Here is a 14,501-nt window from a genome sequence, read left to right as displayed (position 1 = left end):
CCGTTTTCTGGGTTCCACGGGTACCGGAATGGCCGCCACGCTGGTTTTCGGGCCGTGTCCGATACCGAGCATGTCGCCGATTTTCCCCGAACTGGCACCGGCCGCGTTCACGACGACAGCGCACTCCACAGGCTGGTACTCCAAACTGTTAGGCATCTGCACCTGGAACAGGACGAGGACAACGTTCGGGAATTTTGTTCGGGTATTAATGTAACAACATGCAATTATTTACTCTGTCGTTTAGCGTCATGGGATGAATTGGATACTGCAGTTTGCATCGGATAATTACAGGACACTGATAGTGATTTAATTACATCGTGATACACTATTCTAAGGATCGTCGTTTGTTATTATATTGTAAGGTTTTTATAGAGCAATTAAATCCGGTCCGCTAATCCGACTGGTCGAGCGGCATTCCGAGAGTGCCTGGGTTTCCTATAACCACATCGGGACATTTCACTCCACAAGGCAGTATTCACCATGTAAAATTCCACTTCCTAATCCGAAACCGCCACTACAGTAGAGTTAGCCGAGCCGATACGGCAAGCGATACGTCGTACTTCGATACGACACGTCATGTGGCTTAAAATATGAAAGCTCGTCAGAAGTGCCTTTAACAGGAACGTACAAATCGACGTGAGCTAGCCGACGTGCTGTGAAGCGAGCGCGATTTCTTCAGGATCCGTTTCCGCTAGCGAAAATAAACAGACCACACTGGCCATATAGTGTCAGAAATGTCGGTTATTTGATATTTATTTCTTGTGAATACTGTAGAATTGTTGTAGAAAAGTGATAACAATCGTGCGGTTATAGAGAACATCAGGATATTAAACATCTTGTAATAATAATAATAATAATAATAATAATATATTTAATATGTATACATCTACATTTCTTCCACCACCAAAAAAATATTAATAATAATGAATGTACGTCGTACTTTTTCCAAACATGCACATTTTTGTGTTTGTTAATGATTCAAAACAGTGTATTCAGGTTTAATTAAAAAAAAAAAAAAAATGTTAAAAAAAAAAAAAAAAAGTGCTTTTTAACCAATCAGATTCTGTGGGCGGGACTGAATTGTGTTAAGATGTGATATTTTTGCCAGATCTGCTATATTAATTAACACAGCTTTGGTCCTTAGTTTAAGAATGAAACTCACGTTAACATATTTGATCCTTTTTATGTTCAGAAGGTCTCCGTCTGTGGTTTCTGCATTTTGTGTCCAGCATCTAAATCCTGAAAAAGAAAGAAGAAAAAAAAAAACAAAACAGCAACTATAACTGCTTTAGCCATCACACAAGCGATTATGGTTATGATTAACAGACGTCTTCAAACGTCAGAGACTAGACTAACGTCACAGAGCTTTTAATACGTTACCAAAAAAATAAATATTTTGGAGTAAAAAGGTTAACCTGTGACTTCTCCGAAGCACTGATACACTCCCATAGACATGGCTTTGCGTCTGAACGCGTTCAGGAGGGTCCAAGGGTCGAACCAGCCTTCATTCTCGAGTCCTGGTGAAGAGAAGACAGTTAGTAAGTTCTAAAATTCAACATTAAACGGGAAATTTTTAAGACCGACAAAGAGATCTATTTGGGTTATCTAGAATAAAGCAAATGAAATGCAGCTTAACGTGCTAGAACACTCGTAGCGTTAAAATATACTAGCTTAAAAAACAACAGCAGACTAACCAAGAGAGGCCAGTGCGACGCCGTCTGTGTTTACACAGGGAAACCGCTCCTTCAGCTGTGCAGGTGATAGCAGCGTGACTTCGGCCCCGAGTTCTCTAATGAGTAAACATACAGGTTAAAGAGTCGTAGTGAACGTGTCATCAAAACATTCAGCTTTACGAGGCTGGCCAACTAAATCTGACCGAAAATAGTACTCTATTGTTACGTTTAGTCATTTTAATATACAGTTGCATGACAGTTATATCATTAGACTGTGCCGTCGGACGCGGTCATTATGCATTATTAACCCTTTCTCGCAGTACGCTTGCGGAATGGAAATCGACTTATCGGACATTTACGATCAGTATAAAGAAACAAATTATTTTATCGCCGCAAGTCTGTTATAAGATTCGCCAGGACAATGCTGGGTTTCTGTGTGTAGAGTATCGTGACTGTGCGTTTAGCTGCTGGTGAGCAGAGTGATGGGAAAGGGGAGGGGTGTGAGCCTGACTCACCGGAATCGAATTGGCTTGTTGGGACTCGACTGGACAAGACTTGACTCGTAGGAACTCGAGTCAATATAATAACTCGTTGATACTCGCTGGGACTCAAGTCAATATTGCTTAAGTCGTTGGGACTTGACTCCACTAGCTGGGAATCGACTCCGCTCAGTGGACCTCAACTCAACTTGACTCATAGGAACTCGATTCAACTCATCAGGACTTAGGTCAATGGGACTTGACTCAACTAGCTGGGAATCGACTCAATGAGACTTTACTCAGAGTCATATGGAATCAGTACAGTGGGACTTGACTTGTCGGGACTTCATTCTAACTAACAGGGACTCGACTGCATGGGAATCGGCTCGACTCGCTCTGACTCTAACCCATTAATTGAGACTTGGCTTGACTCGTTGGGACTCAATTAGTTGGTATTCAACTGTCAAGACGCCAAATACAGCCTCGTTATAAAGCTAGCTGCCTTGTTTAATGGTAATCTAATGCTACATTTTATTAATTACAAATATTTTCAATTTCTCTGAACATATGGGGGGGGGGGCTGGAAGACTTATGGTTAAGCAGGTTTGCCTAGTACCTCCGGGGCCCACCTCCGCCCTGTGTGCGCGGAGTTTGCATGTTCTGCCTGCGCTTCAGGGGTTTCCTCCAAGTACTCCTCCACCACCTGCCTTTTCCTCCCCCAGTCTAAAGGCATGTGTTGTAGACTGATTGCTATTACTGATTGGTATTACCAAACTGTCCATAGTGTGTGAATGTAATTGTAAATGTAAAGATAGGCTCCAGAATCCACGGCAATCCTGGATTCTGTAGGATATGCGGTATGGAATGGAATGGATGGATGGGCTTATACAGAAAACACCGGGTGTAAAAGAGAAGTACACATACTTAAACAATGCAGTAAATCATTACATCATCGAGTATATCATCGAGCAGACCTACAGGGACCGGTCTTTAATTTGTAAATGATCCTCACTTCTGAATCGCATAGCTCTCCTCCATGATGTGTGCCCACGCTTCATTGGCCAGGAAAAGATAACCCGAGTGATTAAACTGCAGGTCAATGGGATCCTCGTTCAGCACGCCGAGATGTTCCTGTCACAAAGGGAAAATCACATCCTAAACCACTTTCCCATGCGTCACATGGTCTTCTGATTAATGCAGTCGTTACTGTTTAGTCTGAGCATCAAAGCTCATATATTCATTCCTTATAAACCAATGAGTGTAGCGATGGAGGATTACATTAATGTTCTTCATGAAGCTAGCGGAGGCCAGAGAGAGCTGGATGTTCTCCTTCAGCGAGAACTGCTGCCGAATGCCTCCTGCAGAGAGCACTGTGGAGGCCTGGCTGTACTGAAAACACACACATACACACACACAAAAGAGAGAGACAGGACAGAAATAAAAAGAAAATGCAGAAGGATGCACAGGCACAAGAGACAAACTACATGCGCTGTGGATGAGTGTGGCTTACAGTGGGATCTTTCTCCACCAGCACCACCCTCAGCGAGTCCCGAGACATCAGTTTCCTCTTCAACCAGTAAGCGATGGACCAACCGATCACTCCTCCTCCGATGATCACGACGTCGGCGCGCTCGGGAGGAAGGCCGCGGGTCACCTGGATCGGGCTCCAGTCACTGCCGGGCATCGCCGCCTTCGCTTTATCACGAAACGCTTTAAACTGGTTCTCCAGATCTGCATTTAACAAGACGAGAGGAAAATTAAAACTCTTCACTTTTTCAAAGGAAGGAAGGAGGTTCCGAAGGAAGGAAGGAAGGAGGTTCAGAAGGAAGGAAGGAAGGAGGTTCAGAAGGAAGGAGGTTCAGAAGGAAGGAGGTTCAGAAGAAAGAAAGAAAGGAAGGAGGTTCAGAAGGAAGAAAGGAAGGAAGAAAGGAGGTTCAGAAAGAAGGAAGGAAGGAAGAAAGGAAGGAAGGGTTAATTTGTAAGGGAGAAAGTTCAGGATTAAGAAAGTCTTGAAAGAACCGACTCTTTAGACATGGGTTTATTCAGTCCACACCATGCACAATCATTACTTCAGTGTATTTAAGCAGAAATAAAGAGATTTGGGATTCAGACAGAAGCTACATGTAAGAAATGAGTTCTGCATAATACAGGTTTATAGAGGAGACTGAATCTGACAGATAAATAATGAACTCGTGCTGCAGAGCAGACAGCTGCACAGCTCTAACTCACCCTGGATGAAGTCTTTCCGCACATGTCTGCCTGTACCGAAGCTCCGGCTGCTGTTCACTCCAAAGCTGCAGCAGTGAGAGTTTATTAAAGAGAGCGTTTTGTAACTGCGGCCAGTAAACCGGACCTTAGGCAAACTGAACATCCCTGAAGTGAACTAACTGATCTCTGCCTGCGATGATCTTCAATACTCACACGCCCAGAGACTTCACCCGATGTGCAGGCGTTGCTCCGCCCCTTTGTGCGCACGTCACGCCGATCCCGGAAGTGAAGTTCGCAATGATTTGAATTCAACCGTGCGCGTTTTTTTTTTTTTTTTTTTTTTACAACTTTATTTTACTACTAGACTCTCGAATTGCACATGGAAACCATTATGTGCAAACGAGAGCGTTTGTAACTGCAACTCATGCTGCATTAGTTTCATTTCGCTATTTCTTGCAGATTACTAAAAACGACATATCCCATGAGCACTCGCTTTCAGACTAGCCAGAGTAACGTGTGGCAAATATTTGCTAGCTTGCAAGTCCTTGACCCGAAAAAAAAATTGTCCCCCGCCCCCCAAAAATACAAAACGATGAAACCAGAAGGCTTTTGGATTATAAACCAAGTCGTCGTCCATTTTCATTAGCCAGCTATAGTTTATACAGCCAAAGTGCCCGGATGAGATAGCGAGCTCTGATTGGTCCAAACGCCCCTCCTTCAGCTGATAACCAAAATGGACTCCATTCAGTGTTGCTAGGGCTACAGTTGATTTTAAAACACTGAGGCGGATTTAGTTATATTCATTTGCAATTTCTAAATCACTGAGATTAAACTCTTATAACGCAGAAAATTGAATGGTTATGAATGAAATTTAATAAAGCAACCGATGTACTGGTATTAGTAGCAAAATAAGTAATGTAAGAATCTGCTTTTCTTGTATGAATGTATAGCTCATTAGTAGTCATGTTTGTTTCCTCAGCATCAAAACCCTTCATGATGTGACAGGTTAAATAATGTTCGTATACCTTTGACTGTAATAAGAAAAGGGAGAAGAAGAAGAAGAAAACACGTATCCCATTCACTCCATTTATTATCCCATTGGTAGACAAATCATTTGGTTGGCCAACGATTGCAGAAACACATACTGACAGTTTCCTGGACGTTTTGAAGTCTCACTTCATCCCCCCCACAAAAAAAGTAACACCACATTGTAAATCATAAAAAAAAGGCAATAGAATCTTTTCCTGCAATCTCAACTGAAGTATAAAAAATATCCACACTGCTCTTCAGATCACAGGGGAAGGTGTTCAGTGCTGTGTTTGTGTGAATTCTGCGTGTCTGCGCTTTACGTTCGCGAGAGGCCTCGGTTGTCTAGGTCTTTAACCTGTTGGACAGAAGGGCGGACTCATCAGCAGATCTTCATTTGAATTTACAACAATGAGCTGAAGTGATGTTTAGAGGTTTACCTTGTATATCCTGACCAGCCAGTGCTCTGTGGTGTACGCCTCCTCGAGCACGTCCAGCTCGAAGTCCTTGTTCCCAATCTCAGCGTTACGGACTCGGTCGTAACCGGGAGGACGTTCTGCAAAGAGCATGCGTGTTAGTTCTCGAGAAACGTAAAGAGAAGAAAAAAAAAAAGAAAAAAAAAAAAACAAAAAAAAAGCACAGGCTGACTTTAAAACCAGAATCAGCCTGGACAGAGACACTCACTGGCTTCGGTGTAGACCTGGCCAAAGCGGTAGTAGCACATCTTGTACATTAAGCAGTTGAGCAGAACCGGAGAACCTTCCCTGTCCACGCGGAACTCGCCAGTGGGAGTGTAGTAGTCGTGCTCCCTGATGTGCCGCCCCGTGTCTGTGCTGCCTCCGATACGCACCATCCACAAGAACTTATTTATGTCTATTTAAGACGAGAAATATTTAAAAAAATAATAAAAAATAATTAATTAAGTGAAAATGAACTTCATGAAAAGATACTAAAAGCAGATGGGATTTCATAAGAAAAAAATTTTTTTATAGCAATATTTAAGAAGTAAAAGTAACCTCTTGAAAGGCAGCTAAAAGATAAGTAATATTTAATAATATTTTTAAATATTATTAATATTATTTTTTATAAATAATATTAATAATAAATAATATTTTTTAAAATAAAAGTGAAATGTAATTTCACAAAAAGTTTCTAAAAGTACAAAAAGTTTTTTTTTTGTTTTTTTTTAACAATAAAGAGGCAATAGTAATGTCATGACAAGGTAGTAAAAGCAGATTTAATTCCATAATAAACTGAAATAAAATAACAATAAATACAAAAAGTAATAGAAAATAAGAGAGAGGGAAAAAAGAATGAATAACAAAATAATTTAATAAAATAACTTCATGAACATTTTCTGAAAGTAGACCAAATTCCATTTGAAAATAATTATTTTTTTCTCTAAATCAATACAGAAATAATAATAATAAAAAAAAAGGTGGGTCAGTTCATGAATTGAATTTAAAAAATGTTTTAATTAATTAATTAAATACTTGACTGTTAGTCAATAACCATTTACAGATTATAATACAAGCTTTAATTATTAGGATAGGTATATTCGCTCTTGTACTTTAATTTAAATAAATAAATGAGCAAACAAATAAAGAAATACATTTCATTTTATTGGCTTATTGCTTCATCCTCAGTAGCACATACCATCTGATGAATATCCGGTCAGTCCTCCGAAGATCACCAGCACATAGCTGACGTCCAGCTCTCGCATGATCTCGTAGGCCTTTTCCTCTGAGGAGGCCATCGCCTTCACACACACACAATATGAAACACACCAATACATACATTAGTTCGAGCTTACCCGATTCTAAATAATAAATAAAACCAGCGTAAAGAATGCTGAGTTCACCTGGCCGACTCGAGAGATGTGCGTGTTGTTCCAGGTGTTGTTGTCGACTAGAATCGTCCGATTCGCCATGGCGGTTATCTGATAGCCGTAATCCCACCAGGACATGACCTTAGCATCCTGAGGGATGGAGAAAAAAAAAAAAAGGAAGTGAAGGTGAATGAGCGAATGAAGGTCGCACAAGGAAGTGTCAACATCAGGACCGGTCGATTTGACTCACCAATGCTTAGTAATAAATATATATATATTTTTAAAAATAGCTGAAAAACTTGAAAAGAGAGCTGTAAAATCTACAGCATCTACGTTAACGTGTGTGTGATCATTAGAGAGCGGATTTTGACGTTTCGCATTACTAAACAGGAAATCTGTATATTCCAAACTTAATGGAAGTCTAAGGGCAGCTGTTGAGCTTAATCAGTAAACATTTATACTTGTTTTTGTAGAAGCTAAATTAATTTGTCAATGAAAAATGTCTTGTAAATGAAGCTGTATATCTGCAGAGTCAGAACTACTTTTTTGGTGGTCTGTGAAGGACTGGAACCGGATTCCAGGTGTATTCCTGCCTGGAAATAGCTCCGGATCAACTAAAATTTAGGATAGAGCGCTTACTGAAGAATAAACGAATGAACGAAACAATGTGTTTACGCCGACTGTGAAAAGATGAAACGAAACCTTCAAGGAAGTGTAAAGCGACCGGAACTACTTTTTAACCGCTTTCCTCAGCACAGAGAAGAAAAGGTGAAACAGTGGGAAACAGGAAGTGAGGAAACCCGTGCGCCGCTGACCTCGGGAGTGTTGTGTCTGAGCCAGTAATACGCCTCTCTGAAATCGTCGAAGATGATGCGGCTGCCGTCGCCTCCGCGAGCCGAGAGCACGATGGAGGGCGAGGAATAGGCCTCGCTCGTCACCCAGGTCGAGTGGAAGGTGTACGTGATCAGGAAGAAAGCCATGACCAAGATCATTCCGCTGGCAACCTGACAATCAGACAACCAGCGAGGTTTGTTTGAGCAGGAATAAAACAAGTAATGCAGGCATTTGTGGACTGTCTGGTGAGGAACATGTGACTCCTGATTAACACCAAGGTCACACGTCGGCCATTTTGAAGTCAAATAGCAAAGCGGATTTGAATGGCTTTAAAAAGGGACGTTGTTGATGTTGGTCAATTCCCTTTATCTATCGGTTCATTTTGCACAGAAATTCCATCTCCATCCATAGGGGTGGATGATGTATCGTATTAAACGATATCATCACAATATACTTTTTTTATAAAACACGAGAAGATTTCGATGCATAGATCTGTTAAACTGCTGGCAAAACAGAAGTGTACAAGAATCATTCTCTAACTGTCATTTGTTTACTACAAAAAAATCCAAAATTTTACTTTCCGTATCACCTGCTTCCAATCAAAGTTTCGTAATCGTTATTTAAAAAAAAAAAAAACAACCCAAAAATCAAGCGCTTTTAAGGTTTCACCTCGTTCTTGATGGGATAGGTGGAGTCCTGCTGCTTCTTAGCCTTCTTGTCCGGTCGGCTGACGTCCAGGTTCTTCATGTACGTAGTGAGAACCTGAGAAACGCCGATTCCTGACAGGATGCACATGACCGGAGCCAAAACCAGCATCAGACGCACCTACAGCAGGGGGAGGATATTCATTTAATTATTTTTTAATGGATCACCGCTCCAAATTACACCACATAAAAGCATTGCCTAATTAAAAAAGAAAGCAAGAATAATAATAATAATAAAAAAAAGAACCACTACATTTTTACATTTATTTTTACAGGATATGGCAACCATTACAGCGTTCACATGCACCGTTCATCGACTTGTTGCATCATAACTCATCGTAACTAATTAGCGCATTTTATTTTCGGCTTGAACGCCTTTAAAGGACCTAAACCTAAAAAGGTTTCGATATTAATTATTAAAGTGTGCGGTATTTAAATGCATGCGAATATTAATGCGCCGATAACCGAATACTCTGAGTGAACGCTCGGCACTTCCGTACTGCGTCGGTCACAGAGGATCGATATTTTGGATCGGAGGAAAAAAAATCACAATAAGGAGGTAAAGTCATAACCGATGTTTCGGATTACGTTTGATTGTATTGCCCATGGTGCTGTTTTTAAGTGTTGAACAAATCCGTTTAAGGACCAATTAATTCCACTCGAGAATAAGTTTATTAAGCTCGATCACAAATGGCATGATATTCGGTACATACGCTCACTACAGAGGGTAGCACGTCACGCCCGTGCCAGAAAGCGGTATCTTAATTATTTATTTATTTATTTTAAAAGTTACCTATACATGGAGCTTACCATCACGGCTGAGAAGTACATGCTGGTCACGCCGTACATGATGATGAAAATTCTGGCGTCCGACAGGTTGTTGAAGCAGTAATATAGACCCACTGATGAAAATAAGAGAAAAATAAATACATAAAACTTGTAGGAGATAAGCTTTCTGTGTTTCTATTTAATTAAAAATAATAAAAGGTATGTTTCTTTACCGGGGAACATGAAGACCAGCAACTGCAGGTCAAAATAGTACGAGGACCATGTGGTGGGCTGGTGCTCGGACACGGAGGCGATGATCGGGATGTTGTTCTTGGCGTAGGACGGGTCCAGGAGCGAGTAGAAACGGCCAGTCCACGGGGAAATCTTCCCTGATCGTGCCAGAGAGAGTCACGTGATCATCATGGGGTAACCAGAGCGCTAATTTGTTTTGTGGCTCGTACAGTAAAGTGACATAATTGATTATTTTCGCGTTGAGGGTTGGGCTCGCTGTGCATATAGGAGGGGAAAAACTAAATTTGGGATCGTTTGTCTTTTAAATGTTTGGGAACGGACCGGTGAGAACTTTGCAGACCTTTAGACATGCATAACTGCGATCTGCATTAGGAATGCTAGTGTATAGAATGAAAGGTCTAGAGAACTTGTTAAACGTCGACTGACGTGGCGATAATCGTTCAGAAACTAAACGGAACCTTCACCAGCTTTACCGTCGTGTGCGTATATTTCTCTGACCACAGTCGAGTTTTTAACTGTACAGCGCTGAGACGTGGAAAAGCTCGCAAACCCGACCGAAACAAAGACGCGGCTCGAGGGATTCGAGTTTTTCCACTCGATAAGTAGCTTGCCGTTCTTTGGGGTGAAATTAAAAAGCGCTATCTTTATGGTTCATCAGAAAGCTGTTACGGCAACCGAGTAATAAATGAAATTAAATCAAAACTCGACCGACACGTTTAACGTTTATCTCCTATCAGTCTCCAAGCAGTGCTACAATCTTAATACAAACAATTCTTTCATGAAGATAAGAGCACATAGACGCTGCATGTGTGTGTGTGTGTGTGTGTGTGTGTGTGTGTGTACACAGGGTGGGACGTGTGCTTACCGGTCAGCATGAGCACGGCTCCGACAGAGAGCAGCACGAAGCCGACCAGGGAAATGACGCTCTTGAAGAGGATCTCGAACTGCTGGGCGTTGAGTTTGCTGCGCAGGTAGTCCACGAAGGCGTGAATCTGACACAGCCCGAACACGCCGAAGGCAGCCATGTGCTCAGAGGATTGTACGGGCTTTTAAAAAAAAAAACACAAGCGGGTCTGGATTACAATACTGCATAGAGCGGTTAGAAATCTCCGAAAGAGCATAACTCTAGATTCCCTCTAGCAAGACGACACTATTTTAGCGACAGCGTGACGAAAACCATGCTCCCCCTCTTACAACCTGCAATTAGTTAGTACTGATTAATCTACACTACCGGTCAAAATTTAGAAACACTCATTCTTTATTTATTTTTCCACATTTTAGAATAATAATAAAGTCATCAAAACTCTGGAGTAACATAAATGGAACTACAGGAATTACGTTGTGAGAAAACAAAAAAAATCCAAAATAATTTTAGCATCTTCAAAGTAGACACGATTTTCCGCCTGGAATTTAAAGAGATGTATTCTTGGCGTTTTCTCACCCGATTTCTTGAGGAATTTCCCTGAGATGCTTTTTAAACAGTATTAAAGGAGTTCACACCTGCGCTGCACACTTGTCGGCTGCTTTTCGGAATATTTCCCTCCGAGTCGTCCGTTTAAAATAAATATTTCTTTGTAAACAAAACAGTTCTCTAATTAAAGAAATGAATACGTCGGCACGATTATATTTTTGTCTACGACACCGATTTCAAACATTTAAAATCATACACCTTCGGAACAAAAGGGTTTCAAGACCACGAGAAACATTTCAATCGGGCGTCCACAAACTTTTGACCGGCAGCGTACCTGGAATCCCACGAAGGAGATCTGCATGGACAGGATGGTGCCCAGGCAGTACACGGTGCAGTAAGCCACGTAGATGCGGTGAGAGAATCGTCCGGTGAACATCAGCACCAGTACATGCAGAGGGATCAGGTTGATGAGGAACACGTAGCCTCCCCATGACGATACCTGAAGACCAAAAAAAAAAAAAACACCACACCTCAGGCTTTAAAAATCTTAACGGTCATGCGTAAAAGATGACATTACCGCCTCATACGGTGCTCACCATGTAGAAGTACGCCAGAGCGCAGATGGACGACCAGTAAATCGAACCGGTCTTCACCGCCTTGATCCACATGTAGTAGGTCAGCAACATGCAGAAAATAGCGATTCCTTTCGACAGGAAAGAAAAAGAGGCGATGCGTTACGAACTCGAATTTAGAAAACCGTGTCGATCCAGGTGCTGCTCTCGTTGTCATGGTTACGTGTCACGATTGTTCTAACAGAAGCAGATTTGCGTCAGCGTGGTATAAAAAGGGATAAAAGGAATAGCTACGGGAAAAGAACCGATAATATTTCTCTATATTAAAAGGACCTATCATTTATAGTACAGACGTTCCCAGATTAGATTTTGATATTATTCCGGTATAAATAACCAACAATGCAATTTCTAATGCAAAGAAATGATATTACAACATGAGAAAGAAAAAAAAAGACGTTTCCGAAACCTTCGTTATCGTAGGAGCCTGCAACGGATCGGGAAATGTAGCCTGGTACAACGGCGATCATAGCAGCAGCGAGAAGTCCAGCACCAGCATCCTGTTGGGAAAAGATTTTTATTTAATTTTTTTTTTTTTAAAGAAAAAGAATCAAACCATCGCTACGTTTATATCCGAGAGAAACGGCACAAACCGAACCGGGTCAGTGAGGAAAAAGGGAACAGACCTTGAGCTCCTTGGTGAAGTGGTAGGTGACGATGGCAGTGAAGGAGGAGAAGAGCGGTGCAAGGAACACGCACACGTTTCGGATGTCGATGGTGACATGGAAGAAGTGCAGCATGTGGTACAGGGCCGCCGAGGTCACCATCAAACCTGCACGGCAAAGTCTGATTGGTTAACTCTTCTTGGATGAAAATTCAAAATCAGTTGTTTTGTCTTGCTTTTAGTTTTAACTTTAAAGTTCTTCAGCGGAAAACCGATCTGAGGCGTCACTAAATAACGCCACGGAGTTGGAGCCGATCAGTCAGAGGATGACATGCAAATTAACCTGAAATCTTTAAGCCACAAGTGGATTTCGAGATGAGCTAGTGGTTGTTATGGCAACAGGGTGATTTTTGGCCATACTGAAAACCCTACGACGTGCTCGTTTGCATATTCCTGCAGGGACGGAAATTCATACGCGAGCAAACTTTCAGCTTGCACCTCGCATGGTGCCTCATCGAGTATCGTGTTCGGTTTCTCTCGGCGTACCGGGATAGATGGTGCCTCCGATGATTCTGCCGAGCGGGTACCATGCGCGGTCGTCGAACCAGTTGTGAAACTTGTAAAAGCCTTCCTCGGCCAGGAAACGAGTGGTGCGGTAATTGAAATACCTGTGTATAGGAGCAAAGAAGGACATGATCATGTGTCTGTGTGTGTGTGTGGGGGGGGGTAAACATCTCCGTCGTACTTCATTCTCTGCGCTATCTCTGGATGTGGATACTTACGGATCGAACTCGTGGATGACGCTCTCGAACCTCAACACAGAGAATAGGCGAGTGGAAAACGCTGCAGCGAGAGAGAGAGGGAGAGAGAGAGAGAGAGTGTGAGATGTAAAGACATGGATGGCTGTAGAATAAACAAACTAACTAACTAAGCACTCACATAGCACAGCCGCCATGGACAGAATGAGGAGCTTCAGCAGCGTGTCCTGTTTCTCATAGGACAGCCGCAGGAAGCCCATCTTGGTCATCTTTGCTCTGCTAACACTTGATACCTGGGCCACAGAAATACACCGTGAGCTGTTTAATGGCACATGTAACATTCACTGTTTGTCTCTGTGACATTCTTGCTCCAACAAGCCAGTCTGACAAGTCTCCAGAGGTGCAGCTAATCCAGTCAGGTAGACTGCTTTATTTATTCACGCAAATCCCGCCTCCCTATAAGTGCTAACTTAGACGGCGTCAATCTCCTGAGCGCTGATTGGCTGATTTTACTGTCACTCAAAAAGCTTTCTTTGATGTCAACCAATCCGTGCTCAAAAGGCGGGTTTTCAGGAGACGGATACGGAAATAAATCAAGGTTGGGGGTTTCTTTCTTATTTTTGCAAAGAAAAAAAAAGTTTACAATGTGCATTAGGGTAAGCATGAACTAAAAATCCTAACCAAAATAAGTGAAGGAACCGGTCAATGGAATTAGCTACTTAAAATACGTTAGATAACATTATCAGGCTAGCTGCTCGTGACAACTGGACACAAAAACAAAATGCAAGAAAATGCTTGTTTTCGATTTCATGCGCAATACATTTGCATTTTTTACTACCTCCAGATAACGAATGTTTACCAAAAAGCAATAAAAAGATTAATAATCATTAAAACAGGTTCGTTTCATATTGCTAACCTGAACTAGCTTGCTAACTAGCAAGCTAACAACACAGCCTGCTACACCATTCTTATACATTTAAATTAAACTCATTATCTCCGTGTACATTGCAGAGCTTTATATTTATCTCTAGGTTATTCCGCAAAGTGATTTAAAAAAAAAAATAAAATTACCAAATTCTTTCATCGGCGGTTCACTTCCACTGCGCTCCTGTTACACACTTCAGTTTTCACCACACACACTATTCTCTGAGCGATCAAAGCCCCGCCCAGCCACGTAAAACCCGCGCGTATTGGCTGGCCATCAGTCATGTCTACATTCCCTCGTTTCTGATTGGCTGCACAGCTGTCTCTCAAACCATGACGAAGTCCTCACTTTCCTTATGGCGATTCAAAACTGACGTGTCCTTACCTTACTGATGTGCCACTT

General features: G+C 41.8%; 3 protein-coding genes across 3 annotated transcripts in view; 1 reads left to right on the top strand and 2 right to left on the bottom strand.

The window, feature by feature from the left end:
• Positions 1–4,999, bottom strand: part of foxred1 (FAD-dependent oxidoreductase domain containing 1) — a 7,009-nt gene extending 2,010 nt beyond the window's left edge. The window contains exons 1-8 of the mRNA XM_017488897.3: positions 4,382–4,999; positions 3,663–3,883; positions 3,431–3,541; positions 3,165–3,283; positions 1,695–1,789; positions 1,416–1,517; positions 1,163–1,239; positions 2–162 (exon numbers count right to left, since the gene is read on the bottom strand). Of these exons, the coding sequence (XP_017344386.1) occupies positions 2–162; positions 1,163–1,239; positions 1,416–1,517; positions 1,695–1,789; positions 3,165–3,283; positions 3,431–3,541; positions 3,663–3,883; positions 4,382–4,523 (1,028 nt within the window). The 5' untranslated portion in view covers positions 4,524–4,999. The remainder of the gene's footprint in view (position 1; positions 163–1,162; positions 1,240–1,415; positions 1,518–1,694; positions 1,790–3,164; positions 3,284–3,430; positions 3,542–3,662; positions 3,884–4,381) is intronic.
• The window catches only part of rps25 (ribosomal protein S25), a 251,835-nt gene that overhangs the window by 184,625 nt on the left and 52,709 nt on the right, over positions 1–14,501 (top strand). The window lies entirely within an intron of this gene.
• stt3a (STT3 oligosaccharyltransferase complex catalytic subunit A) lies at positions 5,433–14,394 on the bottom strand. Its single transcript, XM_017488894.2, has 18 exons — positions 14,246–14,394; positions 13,356–13,467; positions 13,199–13,259; positions 12,963–13,084; positions 12,439–12,584; positions 12,222–12,312; positions 11,780–11,886; positions 11,518–11,682; positions 10,638–10,818; positions 9,754–9,909; positions 9,563–9,654; positions 8,718–8,873; positions 8,030–8,218; positions 7,248–7,364; positions 7,043–7,145; positions 6,071–6,259; positions 5,827–5,942; positions 5,433–5,744 (listed from the first exon to the last, which is right to left on the bottom strand). The coding sequence occupies exons 2-18, from the start codon at positions 13,441–13,443 to the stop codon at positions 5,706–5,708; spliced, it is 2,118 nt and encodes a 705-aa protein (XP_017344383.1). The 5' UTR covers positions 13,444–13,467; positions 14,246–14,394; the 3' UTR covers positions 5,433–5,705.

This window comes from Ictalurus punctatus, chromosome 16, assembly GCF_001660625.3.
Source record: "Ictalurus punctatus breed USDA103 chromosome 16, Coco_2.0, whole genome shotgun sequence".
Classification (NCBI taxonomy): Eukaryota; Metazoa; Chordata; class Actinopteri; order Siluriformes; family Ictaluridae; genus Ictalurus; species Ictalurus punctatus.
Note: the sequence above shows the minus strand (reverse complement) of the source record. Positions and strands in the feature narration are given on the sequence as shown.

Bases quoted from the DNA above. Each gene is read 5' to 3' on its own strand.
- stt3a (XM_017488894.2), bottom strand. From the start codon at position 13,443: ATGACCAAGATGGGCTTCCTGCGGCTGTCCTATGAGAAACAGGACACG. The intron at 11,683-11,779 runs GTGAGCACCGTA...TTTGGTCTTCAG, and splicing joins CTCTGGCGTACTTCTACATG to GTATCGTCATGGGGAGGCTA. The intron at 5,943-6,070 runs GTGAGTGTCTCT...TGCTCTTTGCAG, and splicing joins CCAGGTCTACACCGAAGCCA to AACGTCCTCCCGGTTACGAC.